Raw genomic sequence first — 24,155 nt, 5'->3', positions numbered from 1 at the left:
TGGGTTATTGTGTGTAGATTGATGAGGACAAACATGTATTTAATCCAGTTTATAATAAGGCTGTAACGTAACAAAATGTACAAAAAGTAAAGTGGTTTGAGTACTTTTCGAATGCACTGTACATAACAATGTAGAAAACCGTGATTGACCACACATGCCAGGACAGTAGGTGGCGGCATGCACCTTAAACCTTTATTTTCGGGCCGCTATTAAACCATGGAAGAAGGAGACGTCATTTGACCGCGCCACCTCCACAGCAGGCACATTTCAATGACAACCTGCATATGTAACATATGTTGATTACAGAGTAATAGAGCCAAATAACTATTCACTTAGCAATGCAACGAGCCGTTTTTGCACATATTGCATTGCATGACTGGACGCATGTTTTCAGTCCTTTGAGGATACGGCAATGTTGTTTGAAGCACAGAGGTAGGCACTCAATGCTGTTTAGCTAGTTAGCTACAATGCTAAAAACAAGTCTGCTCAGTGTTCATACATGAATGCTGACCTACGAATGGCTTAGCTAGTCATATATAATTTGTCAGTGGTCAGTTTCTGTCTTACTTGCATCCTCATAGCAGCTCAAGTGAGCTTTGCAGCTAGAGCTAGTTATTAGCTAACGTTAGCTAACAAACTAACTTAACTGGCAATTTCACCTTTTGTTTACATGGTGCTTTTGTAAGGGGTGGGACACTTCATTCGTTATAGCCATGTTGTTCTGAAAAAAAAAACGGTATTTCAGGTGACATGTTCGACTGCAAAGTAAGATAGCTACATATTTTAATAAACTTTTTCGTCCTGTTTAAAGCACTACCAGTACAGCTCAATTCTCGGGCATACAGTGTGATACCGCCCCCGCGCGACGAAGCAGAGAAGGCTTTGCTGCACAGTATGTTGCGGGTGGACCACGCAGGGGAATACGGTGCCAACCGCATCTACGCCGGCCAGATGGCAGTGTTGGGAAGGTCACAGACAGGACCGCTTATTCAGGTATAGGTAGTCTGCATTACACATGCACAGATGTAGCTACTTTTCTTTCATTCTGGCAGACGACAATAGCCTAACTACTTGTTTTGTTTTTTAGATGAGTCACTATTGGCTACCATTCCAGTATCCCAAAGTTAACATTATGACAACAATTAAAGTGAATGGATGTAATCATGTTGTCAGTGCTTGGTGACCCACAAAAACAAAATGTTGACATTCCAGCATCCTCAATTATATATTCATATTCACTATGCTTCAAGGAAATGTGGGATCAAGAGAAGAAGCATCTTGCCAAATTCAATGAGATCCTTGCAGAGAACAGAGTTCGCCCAACGTTGCTGTTGCCCCTCTGGAACGTTGCAGGTTTTTTACTAGGTAAGGAACAAGACGGTCAACAGTTGTCACATATCCCTGACAAATAAACACAGTGAATGGATGTATATTTTACATTCTAAAATAAGTAGCCTAGGTTTAATGAAATAAAATGGGTCTGTAGGTAAGTACTTAAAAAGTGCTATTGTCATGTATACTGTGTCTGTGAGTTCTGTTGCAATAAGACAATAATCCAATACAACAGTATGATACATATGGTACTCGGGGGGGATAGACCATATTCTGTTGTGTGACCCCCCAGGAGCAGGCACTGCTCTGCTGGGTAAAGAAGGGGCCATGGCCTGTACTGTGGCTGTGGAGGAGAGCATCTCTGAGCACTACAACAGCCAGATCAGAGCCCTCATGGAGGAGGACCCAGACAGATACGTAGAGCTGTTAAAAGTAAGATAATGAACCATCCCTCATACCATGGGGCCTGGAGTTTTTCTGACCAGGAACAACTCTGGGCTCTATCAAGAAAAATTCTGTGCCCCAGCTAGGGCTCTTACTTGGTTTACAGTAGCTTCTATAGCCACAAAGTCAGATTCCACAGCCTTAAAGTCAAAATGTAGGCTTTTTGGTCTTTCATTTAAGGTTAGGCATAAGGTTAGCAGTGTGGTTAAGGTACTTTTAAAATCAGACTTTAAGAAGAGAAATTGTAGAAATGGGCGGGATTTATGACTTTGTGGCTATAGAAGCAAGTGAGGACCCTCGTACTTTCCTGGTCGGGTAAAACCCTACCCCTATTATTTACTAATGCATACTGTACTTTGTCTTGAGTGTTTGTTGTCTTGATTTCTGAGAAGTGAATGTGGCCATTTATTTTCCATACAGTTAATAAAGGAATTCCGAGATGATGAGATGGAACATCATGATACAGGACTGGAGCACGATGCTGAATCTGTAAGCCCTCTTTCCCACTTTGATCTTTAGGTTTTACTCCATTTAATCCTTTTCTTAAGCTTCTGTTGTTATTCTCTTATTGACAACAGCTATGGCTGGTGGAGTGAATCTTACATTTTACATTTTAGTCATTTAGCAGACGCTCTTATCCAGAGCGACTTACAGTAGTGAATGTATACATTTCATACATTTTGTTTCCCGTACTGGTCCCCAGTGGGAATCGAACCCACAACCCTGGCGTTGCAAACACCATGCTCTACCAACTGAGCCACACGGGACAATTGATTGAGTTCAGTTCTAATAGTAATTAATCATAATTTGTTACATTTCTGAAGCGCTTTCCATAGAATCTCAAAGCGCCTCGAGCAAAAATCAAGCAAGCAATATATCATGATTGGTCAATAATGATGTTTTTGTGTTTTGTTGTTGTTGCATAGTGATGTCTCAGTGTTCCCCAGTCTTTTTATGTTGTGGTTTATTGTCCCTGGATCATTATGGGTTTTCCTTTTCAATTTGTTCCATAAAAACAAGGAAGGGATTCCGTCTCATTATCTCCCACTCAAATGCTTTGATTCCTCCAAAACTGGCTCATGGTGGGAAAGATTGCATGCGGCTTGGGAACACTGTGGTGTTCCATTCCTTCACTGTTTACTGTCAAACGTCATATACTTTGAACTCTTCTGATAAAGGTTTTCTTGTTTTCTTTCTTTTGTTTTAGCTCCCCGGATACAAGCTTTTGAAGAGTGCAATACAACTTGGCTGCACAGCCGCAATATTCGTGTCTCAGCGCCTATAAAGTAATCATTAATTCAGTTTCTCACAGATGGTTGTCTAAAAAATATAATGATTTAAGTGATGTAAATGGATATGTAAAGTGAACCTGGCTACTTTGTACAATGTAATAGTCAGTGCACTTTTCCAAAAAAGGACTCCCATAAAAAATATATATATTTTTTTTGTCCAATTGTAACCTAGATGTTGTCATTTACTTCAATGCTAGCACTAACAGCCAAACCATATAGGTACCATCTCAATGCTGAAACCTCTCTGAGTTGGCATCCTAGAATAAGCCAGTTGTCAAAGAGATATTGGTGGGAAAGTTGGTGTAATTCTACCCTCTGTCTGGTCTAGGGGGTGGGGGTAGTGTGTTATCCTGCTATACTAAGGTATTGTGGTCATCACTGACAGAGCTGGAACCTATCTTCCTTATCTAGTTCATTTTGTAACATCATTGATACTGTAATTACCTATCTGTTAGGTTTAATTGTTTGAATGATTAATCACCTTTCCACTGAAAACCCCCACCCATGCCTTTGTTATTCCCCGAAAGATAAATATCTAACATAGCTCTAACGAGGACATATCGATATTGGCATTGTCACGCCATCACCATACCTTTCAACAAACTATCCTCTTTCACACGTTATGTGTCATAAATCACAATGAACAATGGCTTGTCAGTCCAGATGAATGGTTAAGCCTCTTACACAGCTGTTCCAGTACCTTAGATCAGAGTGAAGGAAGGATTGACAACTGATGTGCTGGCAGGGGGGTCTAGCTAATCTATGCCGTTCAGCACTGCAGAGAAAAGTGTTCCGGTGATTCAGTTTACTCCCAGAGACCCCTGTATTGACTATTTATTTAACCAGGTAGGCTAGTGGAGAACAAGTTGTAATTTATAACTGCGACCTGGCCAAGATAAAGCAAAGCAGTTCGACACATACAACAACACAGAGTTACACATGGAATGAACAAACATACAATCAATAATACAGTAGAAAAATCTATATACAGCATGTGCAAATGAGGTAGGATAAAAGAGGTAAGGCAATAAATAGGCATGATGGCGAAGTAATTACAATACTATAGGGATTGAAGTGTCCTTATAGTATGTTCTGTACTGACCTAGTGCCTGAGATCTGCCCTAGCCACTTTAGATGCAGTGTATAGTACACATCAGTTAGCACAGAGAGACGTATTGACCTCCATTCCACGTGCAATGTCTACGACAGAATGTAAAGTAGCAAAGAGAGAATACAAAGAAGCTGCGTTGTTGTTGGTGCAACAAAGAGGGTCAAAAGGAACAATGTGATATCATGTTTTTGACGTATATTATTCTTTGACAGTACCGATCCTACTCTGGCTCTGTGCCTTGTATGCGAGGGTGCCTCTGGCATCCAAGCCACAGCCCACTTATGTATTTTCTCCCCCTGCCGGCCCGCTGAACTGTTTCCGCTCCTGCCGCCCCAGCCAAGGCCCATGAACAGCCCACTGAACTGTTATCTGCCCCAATGTCGAGGGACGTGCTTTTGTCTTGACATGAGACTACTGTAGATGTCTGAAAAAATCTGACAAACTTTAATTTGGAAGTGTAATATCCCTTTAAACTTCACTAGGCATTGTGTGTGTCCGTGTGTGTTTCGTCACCTGTACCCCAGCTGTTTTCTGCCCCTACCAGCCCAGGAATGGCCCACTGAAGAGTCATTTCTCACTGGGGCCAGGCCGCTGGTTCTCAGGCAGGGAGTTATTTTCCCCAGCATGAGTTCAGAGGAGTTTTTTTTAGATGGGGTGGGTTTACGTATCAGACCTGACCCTAAAGGTTAACATGCTGTAACTCTGCTCTTTTTGTGCCCTCTGCCTTAAAAATAGCCCCTCCTCCCCTCATGTAATGCACCGAGCGGGCCGGCTGGCACACACCCCAAGATGGACAAAACTACTCAAACGTATTACGAGTCCTATACCGGGAACACTTTGTTTAAACCTTACCCGTCCACCCAGCGTACTATTAGCAGTCCGTGATGACTTATGACGACACAAACAGAGACGCACATGTATGTACAGTTGAAGTTGGAAGTTTACATAAACTCAGTTTTTCACAATTCCTGACATTTAATCCTAGTAAAAAAATCCCTGTCTTTGGTCAGTTAGGATCACCACTTATTTTAAGAATGTTAAATGTCAGGATAATAGTAGAGAGAGTGTTTTATTTCAGCTTTTATTTCTTTCATCACATTCCCAGTGGGTCAGAAGTTTACATACACTCAATTAGTATTTGGTAGCATTGCATTTAAATTGTTTAACTTGGATCAAACGTTTTGGGTAGCCTTCCACAAGCTTCCTACAATAAGTTGGGTGAATTTTGGCCCATTCCTCCTGACAGAGCTGGTGTAACTGAGTCAGGTTTGTAGGCCTCCTTGCTCGCACACGCTTTTTCAGTTCTGCCCACACATTTTCTATAGGATTGAGGTCAGGGCTTTGTGATGGCCACTCCAATACCTTGACTTTGTTGTCCATAAGCCATTTTGCCACAACTTTGGAAGTATGCTTGGGGTCATTGTCCATTTGGAAGACCCATTTGCGATCAAGCTTTAACTTCCTGACTGATGTCTTGAGATGTTGCTTCAATATATCCACATTATTTTCCTACCTCATGATGCCATCTGTTTTGTGAAGTGCACCAGTCCCTCCTGCAGCAAAGCACCCCTACAACATGATGCTGCCACCCCCGTGCTTCATGGTTGGGATGGTGTTCTTCGGCTTGCAAGCCTCCCTCTTTTTCCTCCAAACATAACGATGGTCATTATGGCCAACAGTTCTATTTTTGTTTCATCAGACCAGAGGACATTTCTCCAAAAAGTACAATCTTTGTCCCCATGTGCAGTTGCAAACTGTAGTAATTTTTTTTATAGCGGTTTTTGAGCATTGTCATGCACAAAGTAGATTTCCTAACCGACTTGCCAAAACTATAGTTTGTTAACTAGAAATGTGTGGAGTGGTTGAAAAACGAGTTTTAATGACTCCAACCTAAGTGTATGTAAACTTCCGACTTCAACTGTATATATGTAGGTGAAGTCTTTTTTTGGCATGATGGGATACACAGACTGACATGGATTGGTTTGCTCTGTGACCTAGTCCCATACCCCCTCCCCTCTTCCTTGGTACTATGTTTTCATGTACCTTTTAATACCTTATGATATCACAGCATAAAGATACAAGTGTACGTATCTGAACCGCCAATGAGTCTCTTTCAATATTAATAAACGCTGACTTATAGGCTACCCATCATCAATCATAAAGTTCCTGTTTTAGCTCTTGTTGCAAAACAGTCTATAAATCTGAGGGTTGGACAAACAAGGCATCTCTGCAAGCCATGCATTTGGCAAACGCTGCTAATAGGCTTACATTCTATTGTTGGATATCTGGCAAGCGAATTGCTAATTAGCTACTAATATACACCAAACAAAAATACACTAAACACAAATTCTTCACCTGCGGGATCATCTGAGACCAGCCACCCGGACAGCTGATAAAACTGGGTTTGCACAACCGAAGAATTTCTGCCCAAACTGTCAGAAACCGTCTCAGGGAAGCTCATCTGCGTGCTCGTCGTCCTCACCAGGGTCTTGACCTGACTGCAGTTTGGCGTCGTAACTGACTTCAGTGGGCAAATGCTCACCTTCGGTGGTCACTGGCACACTGGAGAAGTGTGCTCTTCATGGATGAATCCCGATTTCAATTGTACCAGGCAGATGGCGAACAGTGTGTATGGCGTCGTGTGGGTCACTCGGTTTGCTGATGTCAGCGTTATGAGTGCCCCATGGTGGTGGTGGGGACATGGTATGGGCAGGCGTAAGCTACAGACAACAAACACAATGACATTTTATTGATATTCATTTGAATGCACATAGATAACGTGACGAGATCCTGAGGCCCAATGCCGTGCCATTCATCCGCCGCCATCACCTCATGTTTCAGCATAGTAATGCATGGCCCCATGTCGCAAAGATCTGTACATGATTCCTGGAAGTTGAAAATGTCCCAGTTCTTCCATGGCCTGCATACTCACCAGATATGTCACCCATTGAGCATGTTTGGGATACTCTGGATCGACCTGTACACAGCATGTTCAAGTTCCCGCTAATATCCAGAAACTTAGCACAGCCATTGAAGAGGAGTGGGACAGCATTCCACAGGCCACAATCATCATGTGTTTATGACTTTGCAGCTTTGCACATGGTTTCATGTTTTTGGGCCCTAGCCCTCACCCTCCGATCCAACAGGTCCCAGACGTGCTCAATGGAATTGAGATCCGGGCTCTTCGCTGGCCATGGCAGAACACTGACATTCCTGTCTTGCAGGAAATCACGCACAGAACAAGCAGTATGGCTGGTGACATTGTCAAGCTGGAGGGTCATGTCAGGATGAGCCTGCAGGAAGGGTACCACATGAGGGAGGAGGATGTCTTCCCTGTAACGCACAGCGTTGAGATTGCCTGCAATGACAACAATCACAGTCCGATGATGCTGTGACGCACCACCCCAGACCATGACGGACCCTCCGCCTCGATGTAACACTCATTCCTTCGACAATAAACGCGAATCCGACCATCACCCCATGTGAGACAAAACCGCGACTCGTCAGTGAAGAGCACTTTTTTCCAGTTCTGTCTGGTCCTGCGACGGTGTGTTTGTGCCCACCGTTGCCGGTGATGTCTGGTGAGGACCTGCCTTACAACAGGCCTACAAGCCCTCAGTCCAGCCTCTCTCAGCCTATTGCGGACAGTCTGAGCACTGATGGAGGGATTGTGCGTTCCTGGTGTAACTCGGGCAGTTGTTGTTGCCATCCTGTACCTGTCCCGCAGGTGTGATGTTCGGATGTACCGATCCTGTGCAGGTGTTATTACATGTGGTCTGCCACTGCGAGGACGATCAGCTGTCCGTCCTGTCTTCCTGTAGCGCTGTCTTAGGCGTCTCACAGTACGGACATTGCAATTTATTGCCCTGACCACATCTGCAGTCCTCATGCCTCCTTGCAGCATGCCTATGGCACGTTCACACAGATGAGCAGGGACCCTGGGCATCTTTCTTTTGGTGTTTTTCAGAGTCAGTAGAAAGGCCTCTTTAGTGTCCTAAGTTTTCATAACTGTGACCTTAATTGCCTACCGTCTGAAAGCTGTTAGTGTCTTAACAACCTTTCCACAGGTGCATGTTTATTAATTGTTTATGGTTCGTTGAACAAGCATGGGAAACAGTGTTTAAACCCTTTACAATGAAGATCTGTGAAGTTATTTGTATTTTTACAAATTATCTTTGAAAGACAGGGTCCTGAAAAAGGGATGTTTCTTTTTTTTTGCTGAGTTTAGTATATTTAGCAGGCTTAGGCTACCTGGTGTTGTGGAATGAAATCGTTCCAATAAGCGACAATGTAACTGAGTCCTATAGAAAATGCATGTCCTGCTATTATGGTTCCTAACTCTTCCCATGTCTACGTACTGTACATTCTTGCCAGGCTTACTAGCTTCAAAATTAAAGAAGATATTTTGGTTTTTACAGGCATTACATTTTCTCCTCTTTGTCACAGCGAGAAATAAAAAGTATGCTGCATACTATTTATTGAAACAGGAAGTTACCACCTATAGATAAGCTGCATGAGACAGTTGGGTTCTATCAATAAGATACATGACCCATATGGTGGGGCGCCGGGGGGGGGATTTATTTTGCGACTAAAGTTTGATCGTCACATATTATTTCTGTTCCAGATTAATAGTGTTGACAGCTTTATAGCCAAGATGCAAGTCTTTTAAAAAAGCAACAAGTGCACAACTGCATTTTTGGCACAGCTTTGGGTGACAAACTTGCTGTTAAATAAAAACACGAGTGACGACTCAGTCATGATGCAGGTGTTAATAACAGTTAACCATAAAACCCAACGTCTAAATTAGCACCCGTTTTCTAAATTAGCAACGATACTCCATAAACGGTAGGATTTCGTTACGACTCAAGCAGAAATGCATCTTTTTTATGACGCTGAGTAACGTTCTTCCTTGACATTTTACATAATATTATGAAGCTATTTTTAGCATCCAAACATGGCAATCAGGAGAACTGTGGTTGAATTGTTCGGCTTCTTCGCCTAGATTCACCTCAGAAGGAATCTGCTGATATATCGACCGAGAAATCAGCAACAAGAATTTGAAAATAGCAATAAAACTCCCGAATGGGACCGTGAATAATCAAGGCTGTAAATTTTGTGCATGTGGACAATATAAATTCATATGAGTCATAAAGGCTTTCGGATGCAGAGCATATTGTTTCTTGACCTAGATCTACAGGGTTGTCCATCACCTGCTTTGGGATAGAATCTGACTGACATTAATCATACGGTGCCATTCTCTCAGCAGGATCACAGTAGAGCTCAGTTCTGAAATCCACACTATCATACTACTAAGAATGTGTGGATATTGGAACATAACCGGAGTTTCTTGATATGAAGAAGCCACTCGTTAGGTTAAGACCCTGTTCATTTATTTGTGGATTCAAGAGGCTTCCCCATGGACCGTCTTAAGCTCCTAAAATGTAGTATACGTTTTGAGGCGATTGGCATTTTCCAGCCTGCAATATATACCTAGTATTTACCTTAATAATAAATATAAATGTTGTTTCTTTGAGATTCTTTATTACAAAAACAACTTTGTATCAAAATAACATATTCAACTTTCCCATAATGCTGTATGTTGATACTTTTTGGACATTGACTTTTAAGCCGAAAAACCCATGCTTCTGATGTTAAATAAAAAGTAGCACCTCCTATCTGTCTTCTTTGTGTACATTGTTCTGGTTAATTTCCGTATTCTTTGTAAAGTTATTGGGTTTTATCTGTTTTAAACATTGCAAAACCAGGTGCGAGTGCTTGGTACTGTTATGGGGGTTTTACTGACCTAAAAAAATAATTCACGATTATTTTCAAAAGACTGATTTGACTTTAAAATTAAACATATATTTTACACATCTTGTAACAGTTGCATTGATAGATTAAGGCTATAACAAGGGCAACTAGCCAATCATATTTTGTTTTGTTTGTATCACAACATCAGTCAGACCAGTGGGAGAGTCCCTCATTTATTATCAGAGCGTACTAGCGCAGATGCTAGCTGTCACGTTACCATAAATTCAAGCAGAATTCCTACGCAGTGTTTGTATGTTCGAATTCTGTTCTTGTTTGTCACAGCATTCATGCCTGCAACCTTTATGAGAGCTTCTGAGAAGCGAGGGGCCATTAGCTTGATCTGAGCCAGTGCAGCACTGAACACAATGGTGTTGGCCAGTGGCCAATTCTGTACCCAAATTTGGTTGTCAAAGTAAAATAAAAAAAACATTTATCTATACTGCCTGTTTTAGCTAGACATGGGAGTGAAAGATGATAAGCGGGGCTCACATGTTTTTTGAAAGATACCGTACATTCATACATAAACTGACTTCTCTTTCCAGTAAATGGTCGGGCTGGTGGGTCCCCTCCCTCCCCCTGTGAAAGCGGGGCTCTAGAAAAGCTGTGCCCACGTGTCCACACAGTGGGGAGCCACAACACATGATGTAAAGGACTGACATCACCTCAGCAGGAATCCCTGATTTACGGCCACCCCGACATGAGCAAGACCGTCATCTACCAGCTACAGAGAAATCCAGCCAAGGTCATGTTCTGTATCTGGGTTATATGTTTCCTATGAAGTGTTTAGCAGGGTCACATAGTCATAGTGGATGGATGCTGGGGTCAGGGTCAAAATAGATTTGACTCTGGCATAGGGCTCCTTTATAGTGTGACATCATTGCATATTTGTCAATATATGTTAAATTTTTTAAGATCAGTTACTAGTAGTCTTACCGTTCACTGTGAGGATTATTACTGGTGAACATAGACTTTGTTATTATCAATCATCATCAGACAAGAATTGAGAATATGGTTGAAATTAAAGGTTTAATATTAACATGAATCTACTTTTACAGATTCAGGACATTAACATTAACTCCCAAGACTCCGATAGCTCTCTAATTCATTGGTGGTAGCAATCATTACGTGTGCTTGTCCTCAGCAGCCAGGCCTGGGCAGCTGTGTTGGCAGTTGGCACCCTGTGTTGTGGATCAGCTGGGAAGAGGCTTATGTGAGGGCCAAGGCCCTGCTGCCTGCTTCCCTCTGTGCGTAGTGTGACCTTGCAGGCACATACATCAGCACAGTGACAGGCTGGGTGCTCGGCCGCTCAAGCATGACTCCAAGGCCACGTTGCTGCTCCTCTGTGTCATGAGCCCCAACGACTCTTCAAGCTATTCACTGAAGCATGTCCCCAGGCCCCCCTGGGACCCTGGCAAGAGGACAATGACCTGGGCAACGGGAGACCGTTCATGGACTCAGCAGTACTCTGCTAGTACGTTTGCAAGTACAATTTCTCTGATTAATGTTGTGTTTTTGCTACTAGGTGTGCCACAGGGCTCGGTTCTTCACCCAATTAATAAATAACAAATATTCCTTAACAATGGTGTTTGCTTTCAAAGTTTCATTTGTTTTGACACTTTTAGGGTCCAGTGTATGTCGCGTCAGACAAAATTGGTATTTTATTGTGTTTTCATTGAGTTTGTTTTGGTTTATAGGGTGTTTTTTGGTAAACGGTGTGCCACAGGGCTCGGTTCAAGACTCAGATGATACATTGTTGAAACTTTTTTTTTGACAATAGTATTTGCTTTCAAAATGTCATTTGTTTTCACACCTTTAAGTTCCAGGGTTTGTTGTATGAGACCAAAGAGGCCTGTTCTTCTGAAGTCATGGATTTATACCCCCTCTCTCTGTCTTGCCTCGTTCTTTACTCACACTACAGTTGCTAGCTGGAGGATAGGGGGTGTGCAGTTCATCATCTACTGATGAAATCTGTTCTGGCAAAGATGCGCCAGGCACGCAGACGATGGGCTGAGAGGTGGGAGCATTAGATGCACCCCTCTGTGGCCTCTCGCGGACCCACCATACCTATGGGCCTACAGTATGTCATGCCACCGTGTCTATGGCCGTTACATTACCCTGCTCCTGAAGCCGATCCCGTTTTCACTGCTATCAGTCCCCACCATCCATCACGCTGAGTGGTTGACAGTTTGCAGAAGGTTGCCACGCAAGGCCTCTAAACACCTGGCTCTAGTCGAGGGCGTTGCCCACTCCACCTGTTAGTCCTCTTTAGTGGCCGTTTCACACTTTGCACCAATCCCGGTCAAGTCCCTTCTGTCGACTGGGCTGATTGAAGGGTGAGTCCTGGCAATGATGTTTCTCACTGGGCTCCATTGCTCTCCGCTGAGCCTGGCTTTCATGCAGCTCGTAAACATGCCACTCTCCTGGCTCATCAGTCACGGGCCCTCTCCCCTCACCGATGTCCTACAGCGCTGGTGACAACCCTGATATCAGGGTGATGTGGTAGCAGATTGCCAATATAAGCTCCTGTGTGGTTTGTATGTCACTGCGGCCAGTATTCACACCCACAGAGCTTCTGTATTCTGTCCTCTTACAAGTTGACTTCAAGTTGCTATGAATACTGTTCACCGGCGGACACCCATGTGGCCAGCATATGGTGGGCATTTACTGGCCGGGTGCTTGATTTTGAAGTTGTTACCTGTGGGTCATAACCTTTTCTGTGTTGTGGTGTGTCTCCATAAAATGTGGTGTATGTCAATTCTTTGATGCTCTCTGCCGACAGATATTCTGGCTCGCCATCAGCTCACTGACACTGGTGATGACACACATGCTCAGCAGACAAAGTGCCCTGGACCACCCAAGCTTTAGGTGTCTATAGCCTGACCTTGAAGATGCGTAGGGTACGTGAGAAAAAAACAACACAGGGAGAAAGTATGCCTCTTATGTGCTCAGGGGTCAAGCTTCTAACCCTGCTAGTGTTAAGTTCAGCAAGGTCTTTACGGCCTCGGCACATTCTGTGTGAGGTTATGCTAAATGTTTTTCTTTACAAGTAAAGTGCAGTAGGTAATGGAGTAGGTAATGGACCTCGGAGATGAGTGTGTGTGTCCTCACTGTGGTTTGCAGAGGCTTGGCCCCTGACCTCTAGCTGGTTCAGAGAGTTGAAAGCAACATGGGGAGCTGAGAACATTGAATGTGCTTTCGCTATTGATCTGAAGCCCGCCCGTGCGTAAAAAATGATCATCTGTCGAATCCCATATCAAAGAAAACAAAATAGCAGCAATGCCATCTCGAGCGCTCTGCTCAAGGCGTTCTAGCGAAAAGGTGATAGATTTACAACAAGTTTTTTCTTTAGTTTCTCAGCTATTTGAGGTATCTGTTAAACAGATTGTTGCATTGATTTCTGGGAAGACAGATGGTTGTGTGCATGCTTTCAAGACGACCGAAGGAATGAAGAAATTGTTCAGCTCAGTAGATCAAGTTCAGAATAGCAGTGTCATTAGATTTCATTTTATTGTTTCGACACATACGTTCTTCTCGCAGACATATTTTCACGTATGTTCCTTCTGGCATAACTTGAAAGTAAAAAAAAATGCTTTAGAAGAAGCTTTCTATTGAGAAGTGAGAATGTGAATCAGAATGAGATTTATTTTTTTAAATAATACCTTTCTTGAAAATGCCAAAGCAATAAGACTAACTATAAATGTCTGATTTTATACATAACATTTAGTTTACGAGACTAGACACACCAACATTTCTGGATATAATTGATGTCATTTCTGGATATAATTGATGTCCTTGACTAATAATGTTCTGTACTATGTATTATGTCATGTTTGACGTAGACCCCAGGAAGAGTAGCTGATGCTTTTGCAGCGGCTAATGGGATCCTAATAAATACCAGTACCAAAATACCAACATTTCTGGATATAATTTCTGTGTTGTAGATACACCTGGATTACTGTCTGCTGTAACTGTTTGGTGTATAGTGTGCAAACACAGCACAACCCATAGCCGTTTAGATGAAGGTACCCGACGCTCAGTTAAAGGAATAGTGAGAGTGTTTTGTAAGTAGTCAAAACGCTAATGGTCTAGGCTGCCTAGTGCTGCGATCAATGCTTTTGTGTCAAATATCGTATGTAACTATCCCATGCCTCTCTCCAAGTCCCCAGCCCCAGTCCCAAAATCCCCAGCCCCTATCCCAGTCCCTTAACCCCAGCCTCTCTGCTGTCTCTCCCAGTCCCAGGGCCTCGTTAAGGGACTTGATTGACACGTCAGGATGGTGTGCATTTCATTGATGAGAATTTTAGAGGCCGGGCTCGTGAACTTCTTCTGTACTGATCAGTACGTCACCCCACAGCTATCCCAGGGAGGACGTGAGATCGGTTTCAAATACCCTGTCTCTTCCCTCAGTGGCAAACCTTCTGTCCTGTCCAGGAGCCCTCAGCCCAACCTGGCCCCCACAGGAGCACAGCAAAAGGTAAAGCAGCTTGCAGCCGGTCGACTACCGCCATATCGTGTAGAACTTGGATTTACTTCTGTACTGTGCATATGCTGAGATCTGTAATATATGACTTGAGAATATATTGCATAGGGTGTAAAGGGGATTTGGGGATTTTACTGGTAATGCGTTGTTTTTTCAACAAATATTTGCCTGGAAATTATAGAGGAAGATATTACGGTCACAGTGGGTACTTTTTGGTGCTTCTGTAAACAGATTTGGTAACTACAAAATTATACATAACGTTTCATGCTTTAACGAATCCCAAAGAAACAAATTATTATTATTATTATTATTAGTAAACAACAATGTTATAACTTTACCCTATGTTATTTATATGTAAATACAGAGCCAGATAATATATGCACTGTAAAATAATCCACAACCCTCAATTGTTTTATTTCTCAATTTCCTGATGATTATCCTTATATTTGTTGTAATATTGGTTATTGGGGGTCTTTATCATTCGTATGAGTCATTTTCTAACGCTTTTAACTGTCACTTGTCCTATTCAAGTCTCACACAATATAGGCTACCCCAGCAGGTGCAGTAATAACAGCAACAGTGATTTATACTCCAGACAGTTATATTTCAAGCATTGTTTCAGTGTTTCAAGCCAGACAATGTTTTAAGATGAATAACCCTTCACGATTAGAAAAGGTTTTGATGGCAGTGTTTTGCACGCAATGCTGTTTGGATGGCTTTAGCTCGATGCTTTGCATTTTAGTTCTCTGTCATAGAATGATGATGAATTTGACTAAAAGTAAAATATATACATAGCATATTCAATTGCACATATTGTAAACTTTTAATCAATATATTTAAAAAATAATTGTATATATTATTAACATTAATAGCCTTCATTCAACACATGTTATTTTCTTATTGTTATGTTTAAACGTTTTACTGTAGTGCATTGATTTAGCAGTTTTATGAAAGCAAAGTAAAACACATATACTTCACATAACTGTTATTGCTGTCATTTGTTTCCCAACACATTTCCTTCAGTTGGCAAATTGAACATTTGAGGTACAAAGGGTAAAGTGCGGCTTGATAAACATTAATTTAGAGCTTCTATCTATATCATTATTAAGTTGGAAACCCATCGCTCAACAAGACAGCCACCACATGCTTTTGCCACGTGCATCAACCACTCTTTACCTTTGTGTATGTCCTCTGGATCTTTCAACATGAGTTCAACATACAGGGGTTATGCGGTCTTGTCGGAGTGTGTTTGACCTGCGGGATACATGGCACACAAAAGGATTATGCTGCAGATATGCCAGCCATGTAGGTGTTTAAATCAAAGCACAGGCGAACAGAGGGTAGAGGGGTGGATGAGAGGAGGGGAGAGTAGGGGGTGAGGGAGGTATAGTTTTTTCTTGTTGTGGGACTGGGTCAGGTGGGTGGATGTGTGGGTGTGGGTCGGTAGTGGGTGGGGGTGCTTGAAATATGTTCAGCAGAGCGTGTGTTATCTTTTCTCCTCGCCACTAACCATCCAACACCCTCAGCGTGTCGTCACATAGCACAGTCAGAACCTGGCAGCAGCTCAAAGGGAATGCTGGGAAATAGGATCCATATGGTGGCACTATAAAGTGCACCGCCAACCCAGAGCCTTTACCAAAAACTGGCCAAGCCGTCCTCAACGCCAGCATCCATTCACCTACAGTCTCTCCTAACCTGTCTCCTCAGTAGCACCGCTGCTCTGTTTTACCCAAGGATCCTTCCTCACACGTGACCTTCTTCAGGACTGGATACTGAAAGGGGTATGTTGATTTTCTGTGGAACTGAATGGATCCTGATTGTTATTGATCATTGCTTTAATCTCTTTTAACTTTTGAAAAGGATGTTTGGTATCTTAAGTCAATTTGCCTAACATATCATTAACCTTCATTCGTTTTGCAATGCTGGCGCCCAATTACTCTAAACCAAACTGCATCTCTCGCCTATACCATTGAGTAAGGATGGCGTGTTTCAGTGTCAGTTGAGTGTTTTATGTAGCATGTTTTGTGCTCTCCTCTTAGGCTGGATTGACTATGAAGATCCTGGGCCATGTGGTTTTCCTGCTGCTGATAGGAGGGATTTGTTGCCAGAACAACCGCAATGCCAAACCTAGTGGCAAGTCATCTAAGAAGAACCAGGGGAACCAGAACCAGGGGGCCGAGGCAGCCCAGTCGGCCCCAGAAGATGAGCCCCATCCTGGGCCAGTGGAGTCGGGCAGGGAGGGTAACTCTGGAGGTCGGGCGGCAGCCCAGCAGTCAGCTTCACAGAACAACAAGGCTTCAGATGATATGAAGCTGCATGTCCTCAAGAACACTCAGGTCACGTGCAACGATGGAACAGCGGCAGGGTAAGATGCTCTGGAAAACTATTCATTGAGGCAAATGATGGCTGTTTAGATAATAAAAAAGCTCTAGAGATTGTATTCAGGACATAAGACAATCTATCAGCAAAAATGGATGTGATAAGGAATCAAATAGTGGCGTGAAAACACTGAAATAACTATTCAGTTGTTCATGTTTTTGTGTCTATCAGTGCTATTACAGCTGTTATTACACTGAAATGTGTTTTGATATTAGATAAAGTAGTAATCGAGTCCTCAGCTATCGGCTATATAAGTTGGTGACGGCAAGTGGTAAATGGTTTTAATTACTATCAAAGGACTTTGAATTAGAGTTTGTGGTTGAACTTTGAAGAAATAAAATAATTCAGGAATTGTCACATACTTTATGGTACTTAGCATCATTTTTTTGATAAAGAGTTACAATGATGAGTGATTATGGTTGGAGGATCGGCCAACACATGACCCTATATAGCAGTGTTCTCTAGGTTTCACCATTCACAGCCCTTCATCCATGTTTATTTGTGGTCCACAGGTTTTACCTAAAGGAGTTCAAAGGGAGTAAGCGATGGCTGATATTTCTGGAAGGTGTGTATTTTAAACTCCTCTGGTTAATTTGATCTTGAGAGGTCAGCGCGTGGCATGTTTGCGTGACGCCCTCATCGGCATCTGGACCGGTGGTCATCTCCTTTCCCTTTTTCGTCTTTTTCGGCGGCTGTCTGTCACTCTGATTGGACGCCTCCTCTGGCATTCGCCCCTCCGTCGCTATAGGATATTTATGAGGATTGCGTTGTGACATCACACGTGTATTCTGAGACCTAGAACCGGATGTGTCACATCCTCTAAGAACAAACATTTCAGCCGGTTGAAATGTCCCAACGTACATATCCTACATCAGAGGTACTTTGCTGTTGGATACAGGTAAACAAGTACCAAGATGTCCACTCTTTTATACGGCAAGTATCTGATTAGGTCACAAATCCCACAGTTTGTTCATTTGTTCATTTTCTCAGCAGGTGGTATGGCTCCAAAAGACTTGACTTACATTTTATTTACATGTTAGATATGCATATACACATAGCTATGGTTAAGATTATAACTCTACCGTTAATGGACCCCAGGTGGGATTTTAGGAAGCAGTCACAGAATAGCCACATTTATATCCCTGCTGTTTCTATTCAACAGTCAATTGCCGTACATGTGCATCAGACCCCACAGACACTCCCTCACTTCGGGAGCCTGGCCAGAGGCTAGCAGATGGAGCTGCAGGTGGATGCCTCAGTTACCCTCCCTCTCCCATTCCTCCCAACCCCCATTCCTCTCAGGCCTCTGAAATGGGCTAACAAGGGGGTCTCCCTTTCTGAGCTTCTGAAACCGGATGTGAGAAGCTAATATTAGTGTCTTATTTTTAGGTGGTTGGTGCTGCTACAACAAAGACTCCTGCGATACCAGATATAAAAATATCCCGCGACTCATGACCTCATCCGACTGGCCCCAAACGCGTAAAGGTAGGTAGGGGTCCTTCTGTTTTAGAATGCATCCTCATCATCCATCATACATGTTTTACATGGGCGTCCATGTTTGGTCCCATTCCCAATATACATTGTGTCATGGGTTGTTGATTGTCATATGACATCAGTGTTGTGTCCTACTGTATGTCCAATGAGAGGTCACCACTGTCTCTGCTTGACTTTCTATTGGTTGCTTTACAGGAAGTGGAATATTGTCAGCCCAGGCGGAAGAAAACCCTCATTGGTATAACACTAATATTGTGTAAGTATGCTTGTTAACACGCCGGTTGTTTTATGTTACCGGTACATGTTGTCCTACATACTGGACTGCTAACTAAAGTTCTCAGGATCTGTGTGATTGAAGAAGCCAACTGCAGGCTGAGATGATGAATATCAAACATGACAGGTTGCTTCACAATGAGGGATGGACCTCTGATGTAGGTCCCATTAATACTATTACATATGGACATGAATACGTGTGAGAGAGTGTGTGTGTGTGTGTGTGTGAGAGAGTGTGTGGCTCTGACCCGGCTGTGTATCTCCTCTTCTGCAGATTCATCCCGTACTGCTCCAGCGACGTGTGGAGTGGCACAGGGCCCACATCCACCAAGGAGAAGAGAGGCCCGGGAAAAGAGAAGGAGAAAGATGCCAGTAGGTCCTCTCACCACCAGCAGATCCTCATTATTTTCCTCAACACCAAAGCCATTTCAATACGGTGGTTTGTTCTATTGATTGCATATCTATGTTTCCCTCCAGTTGAGTATACCTTCATGGGTTCCCTGATCATCCGTGAGGTCATCAAAGACCTAGTCCCTAAAGGCATCAAACAGGCCAAGGTTGTCATGCTGGCTGGCACAAGGTGAGTTCCTCTCCTCTGCTTTGGGTCTGTTCCCAATCTACCCCCGTTGTCTGGCACCGTCTGTCTCCGCTACCCATCTCCACACACTCACACACATTGACAGAGTGAGTCTATTTTAGGACGTCCTGTAACTGTTGTCTACCATAAAGATGTTTACGAGCCCTGCTGTCCTGTATTGGCCGTAGAGTGTGGGACAATGACATAATGTCTATTAGGGGCCTCTTCCATAAAGGAGGACACAGTTCTGGAGATTCTTCCCAGGTTAGCAACATGTTTGGTGGGACACCCTGAGGACTAAAACGAGAACACACAGTTAAGTCTGACTGTGACAGCATAGCGTTATTGTGGCTAGCTGTCGGCCATTTTGGCTCCAATTGGCAGTGTGCCAATGCGGGGAAACGGTCACAGACACAGACTTTTTACCCAGTTTCTTTGCTCCTCTGCAGTGCTGGAGGGACGGGAGTGCTACTGAACATTGAGAGGGTGTCCAGTCAGCTGGAGCAGCTGGGGGCAGAGGCCCAGGTTCGAGGCCTGGTGGATTCAGGCTGGTTTCTGGAGAGTAAACAGCAGAGGGTTCCTGACTGCCCAGACAGTGTCTCCTGCTCACCTGTAGATGCCATCAAGAGAGGACTCAAGTAAAGCACATCTGTCTCTCTCCCTTCAGCTTATCCATGTCTATAGGACCTTATAATGACAGATGCCCTGAACAAAGCATTGCATCTCATCACACTTGTAGCTTTATTTCCATTGGCTTGAAGTTCACCAATCATTTTAGCATATAACAGTTGCCCTGTCTATGTTCAATGCGCACTGGAAGCCATTATTCTCCAATGGCTGTTTTCTTAGGTTGTGGAACGGGGTGGTCCCAGACAAGTGTCGGCAGCAGTACAAGAAAGGAGAGGAGTGGCAGTGCTTCTTCAGCCACAAACTCTACTCCTCCCTGACCTGTGAGTGTCTTTACTACCTACCATCATCTTGTAAGAATGTATCTTTCATCTATCAAAGCTGAAGGGTCATGAATCAGAATGCTAGTAAACTTTATGTCCATCATGTTACCCATCAAGATACCAATAAATGTTACGTCCCTCATGTTACTCAATAAAACACTTATAGGTACAAGCAACACCCTAACTCTGTTCTCATACTGGGTGTGTGTGTGTGTGTGTGTGTGTGTGTGTGTGTGTGTGTGTGTGTGTGTGTGTGTGTGTGTGTGTGTGTGTGTGTGTGTGTGTGTGTGTGTGTGTGTGTGTGTGTGTGTGTGTGTGTGTGTGTCATAGCCCCTCTGTTTGTGGTGCAGTGGCTGTTTGATGAGGAGCAGTTGAGAGTGGAGAATATCTACCTGGGGGGTCAGACCCTGTCAGAACAGCAGTGGACCTACATGCAGAACCTGGGAAAGGATATCAAGAACTCACTCAAAGATGTCACGTAAGTGTGCTGCTGCAGCCACGCAAGTGACTGTGGAATGTGGTAGACATGTGACATTGAGATTGATCCATGACATATAGGCCAAGAATCAAAACAAGTAAGAGCACCTTCCTAATATTGAGTTGCACCACCTCCTTTAGCCCTCAGAACAGCCTCAATTTGTCAGGGCATGAACTTTACAAGGTGTCGAAAGCGTTCCACAGGGATGCTGGCCCATGTTGAGTCCAATGCTTCCCACAGTTCTGTCTAGTTGGCTGGATGTCGATTGGGTGGTGGACCATTCTTGATACACACAAACCCAGCAGTGTTGCAGTTCTTCACATACTCAAACCGGTGTGTCTGGCACCTACTACCATACCCTGTTCAAAGGCACTTAAATATTTTGTCTTGCCCATTCACCCTTATTTCACCTTTATTTAACCAGGTAAGCTAGTTGAGAACAAGTTCTCATTTACAACTGCGACCTAGCCAAGCTAAAGCAAAGCAGTGCGACACAAACAACAACACAGAGTTACACATGGAATAAACAAGCGTACAGTCAATAACACAATAGGAAAAAAAATGGCACACATACACAATCCATGTTTAAATTTTCTCAAGGCTTAAAAAAAGTTATTAACCTGTCTCCTCCCATTCAGCTACACTGATTGAAGTGGATTTAACAAGTGACATCAATAAGGGATCATAGCTTTCACCTGGATTCACCTGGTCAGTCTATGTCATGGAAAGACCAGGTGTTCTTAATGTTTTGTACTGTCAGTGTATACTATTGATCAGCTGAAATGGAAGATTAACAAAAATGAATCAACAGCAATATTCTCCACATGTTCCCAACACTATCAAAGATTTCACGCTGCTCAGTGCTGACGTTATGCTGTGGTGTGTGTTGCAGGGCTGTGTTCGCACCCTCCTGCCTGTCCCACACATTGGTCACTAAAAGGTAAGGACATCTGACTCCCTGGGGGCCCCGAAAAGCACATCCACTGTCCCATCTACCCCTCACCCCTACCCTGACCCATCTCTACCCAGTGAGCTCATGCTACTCTTTTTGTGTAGCTCGTTCATCAAACCGCATTCTGCGTGTCACTGAATGACATTTCACACTTTCACTAACCCCCCAGCACGCTTTACACACACACAAGCACCCACGCACCCACACGCACGCACGCACACACCCACCCACCCACCCACACACACGCACCCATCCACCCACTTATCTCCCTCTCTAGCTTTAAGCACCATCTGTCAGAGCAGCTCACAGATTACTGCACCTGTACATAGCCCATCTATAATTAGCCCAAACAACTACCTCTTCCCCTACTGATTTATTTATTTATTTTGCTCCTTTGCACTCCAGTATTTCTACTTTGCACATTCATCCACTGCAAATCTACCATTCCAGTGTTTTACTTGCTATATTGTATTTACTTTGCCACCATGTTCATTTATTTATTTTGCTCCTTTGCACCCCAATATTTCTACTTTGCACATTCATCCACTGCAAATCTACCAATCCAGTGTTTTAATTGCTATATTGTATTTTACCGTGGCCTTTTTATTGCCTTTACCTCCCTTATCTCACCTCATTTGCTCACATTGTATATAGACTTGTTTTTGTTCTGTATTATTGACTGTATGTTTGTTTTACTCCATGTGCATCTCTGTGTTGTTGTATGTGTCGAACTGCTTTGCTTTATCTTGGCCAGGTTGCAGTTGTAAATGAGAACTTGTTCTCAACTTGCCTACCTGGTTAAATAAAGGTGAAATAAATAAATAAATAAAAATCCACAAACGTGCACAAACTCAGCCCTTAAAGCAAGCAAACGCATACAGACTTAAAAGGGAACACACACAGACACACACTCATAAAATCACGCATACTTAACACACACACCTCTCCAGCTGGACATAGGGTCAGTGACAGGGCAGAAGGTGGAGCCTATGTTACAGTAAAGGGCAGGGTTGGAGATGGGAGGAGCTGGTTGCCTAATCATACTAGTGTGTGGTAGGTGGATCATATTTTCACAGTTTTGTAATCTAATGCAGGGCTATGTTGGTGGTTATGGTGGTGGTATTGGAGGCTGAACACAAGGAGGGCACAGCTGGGGTACCAATTGAGACACAGCCTGCCAAGGCAAACTGCTTGTGAGAAGATACAGGGCTCAAGTGGCACAACACGCTCTCTCTCTTCTCACAGTAACCTACTTCAATCATCTCCCCTTTCTCTGGCACCCATTCACTCCCGCTCCTCTCTCTCTCTCTCTCTCTCTCTCTCTCTCTCCCTTCCCCTCTCTCTCTCTCTCTCTCTCCCTCCCTTTCTCTCTCTCTCTCTCTCTCTCTCTCTCTCTCTCTCTCTCCCTCCCCCTCTCCCTCGTTCTTTATATTAGTAACTGGATGACGTTTCAAGTCAAAGGCACCTCCCTGCCCCGGGCTCTGCAGTGCTGGGATAAGAGTTTCCAAGAAGCCAACCGTAACAGCAAGACCCCCCTGAAGGGCTGTCCCTTCCACCTGATCGACACCTGCCACTGGCCCCAGTGCAACCCCACCTGCCCAGCCTTGGTGGACCAGGCCACCCAGCAGGAGCTCACCCTGCTCCAGATGTTAGTGGGCATGGGCCTGGACCTCCAGAAACTAGGCCTGGACCTCAGGAGGGACAGTAGCTCTATAACTAGCATGGTCAGTAACGGTGGCTAAGACAAGGAGTATAGAAGCCCACTCTCTGGCTTAGTAAAGGGTCATTTTTTATGAGTTATGACGTAACCATGAAAGGTACAGAATCTGGTTACTTCTCTTGTGCCGCTCAGCCATTCCATTGTGCTCCACTGTTACCATGCCGTCTTGACCGGTGGGTATGTCACTGGGCTTACAGTATGTCTGTCTGTAACGTTACAGTTTGCCTCCAGGATCCCTCCTGGACAGTTTAAAGAGGGGAGGGGAGTGATTCCAGTTTACCCCTGGGTTGTGTCTCACATTTGATTTGATTCAAGGGAGAACGAGGAGTGCCAGGTACCTGTAGCTAACCAGTCAGACACCAAACCTGCAACACACTTTCACCCAATTACATGTACTATACAAAACTTCAACAACATTTTGTGAAGTGAAACGTACTGCTTTTGAGGATTTTTGAATAAGCTATTGGCACATTTGATCATCTTGCCAACATAGGACTGGTACAGTATTCAGAGGAAATGTACATTTTAATGTAGATGATTGACTGGAAGGATATATTAAATGAGTCTGCTATTTTAGATCCATGTCCAAGCTCAAACACTGCCAGAGAATGAAGGACTGTCATGCAAGGACACTTGCAGTGCCAAGACCATTCTCTAACTTTTATTGAATGTGTTCTACACACACACACACACACACACACACACACACACGCACACACGCGCACACACGCACACACACACACACAGCCTACAGTTTATATTGCCCACATTTCTACTGCTGCTGCAATTACAACGTTGACTTTATATATATATATATATATATATATATATATATATATATATATATATATTTTTTGATATG

The 24,155-nt window shown here is 43.5% G+C and overlaps 2 protein-coding genes across 4 annotated transcripts; both read left to right on the top strand.

Annotated features, from left to right (window-relative positions):
* Positions 1 to 224: 224 nt before the first annotated feature.
* Positions 225 to 10,812, top strand: coq7 (Ubiquinone biosynthesis protein COQ7 homolog). 2 transcript variants are annotated; one of them, XM_014178885.2, is made up of 7 exons: positions 225 to 432; positions 812 to 993; positions 1,251 to 1,365; positions 1,625 to 1,764; positions 2,197 to 2,265; positions 2,984 to 3,062; positions 10,533 to 10,812. In XM_014178885.2, the coding sequence occupies exons 1-6, from the start codon at positions 339 to 341 to the stop codon at positions 3,059 to 3,061; spliced, it is 678 nt and encodes a 225-aa protein (XP_014034360.1). In that variant the 5' UTR covers positions 225 to 338; the 3' UTR covers position 3,062; positions 10,533 to 10,812.
* A 1,945-nt stretch (positions 10,813 to 12,757) lies between these two features.
* LOC106564593 (carboxylesterase notum2) lies at positions 12,758 to 24,093 on the top strand. Of its 2 annotated transcripts, XM_045707342.1 has the most exons (14): positions 12,758 to 12,887; positions 14,225 to 14,464; positions 16,181 to 16,251; positions 16,510 to 16,835; positions 17,362 to 17,414; positions 18,239 to 18,334; positions 18,539 to 18,599; positions 18,891 to 18,988; positions 19,094 to 19,196; positions 19,643 to 19,831; positions 20,043 to 20,143; positions 20,474 to 20,621; positions 21,514 to 21,561; positions 23,009 to 24,093. In XM_045707342.1, the coding sequence occupies exons 4-14, from the start codon at positions 16,522 to 16,524 to the stop codon at positions 23,313 to 23,315; spliced, it is 1,518 nt and encodes a 505-aa protein (XP_045563298.1). In that variant the 5' UTR covers positions 12,758 to 12,887; positions 14,225 to 14,464; positions 16,181 to 16,251; positions 16,510 to 16,521; the 3' UTR covers positions 23,316 to 24,093. The 2 variants fall into 2 exon arrangements, with proteins under 2 accessions (XP_045563298.1, XP_045563295.1); XM_045707339.1 differs by lacking the exon at positions 12,758 to 12,887 and having other exon boundaries at positions 14,269 to 14,464; positions 16,178 to 16,251.
* The last annotated feature ends 62 nt before the right edge of the window (positions 24,094 to 24,155 follow it).

This window comes from Salmo salar, chromosome ssa02 (assembly GCF_905237065.1).
Source record: "Salmo salar chromosome ssa02, Ssal_v3.1, whole genome shotgun sequence".
NCBI lineage: Eukaryota > Metazoa > Chordata > Actinopteri > Salmoniformes > Salmonidae > Salmo > Salmo salar.
This window is presented reverse-complemented; position numbering and strand designations above follow the sequence as displayed.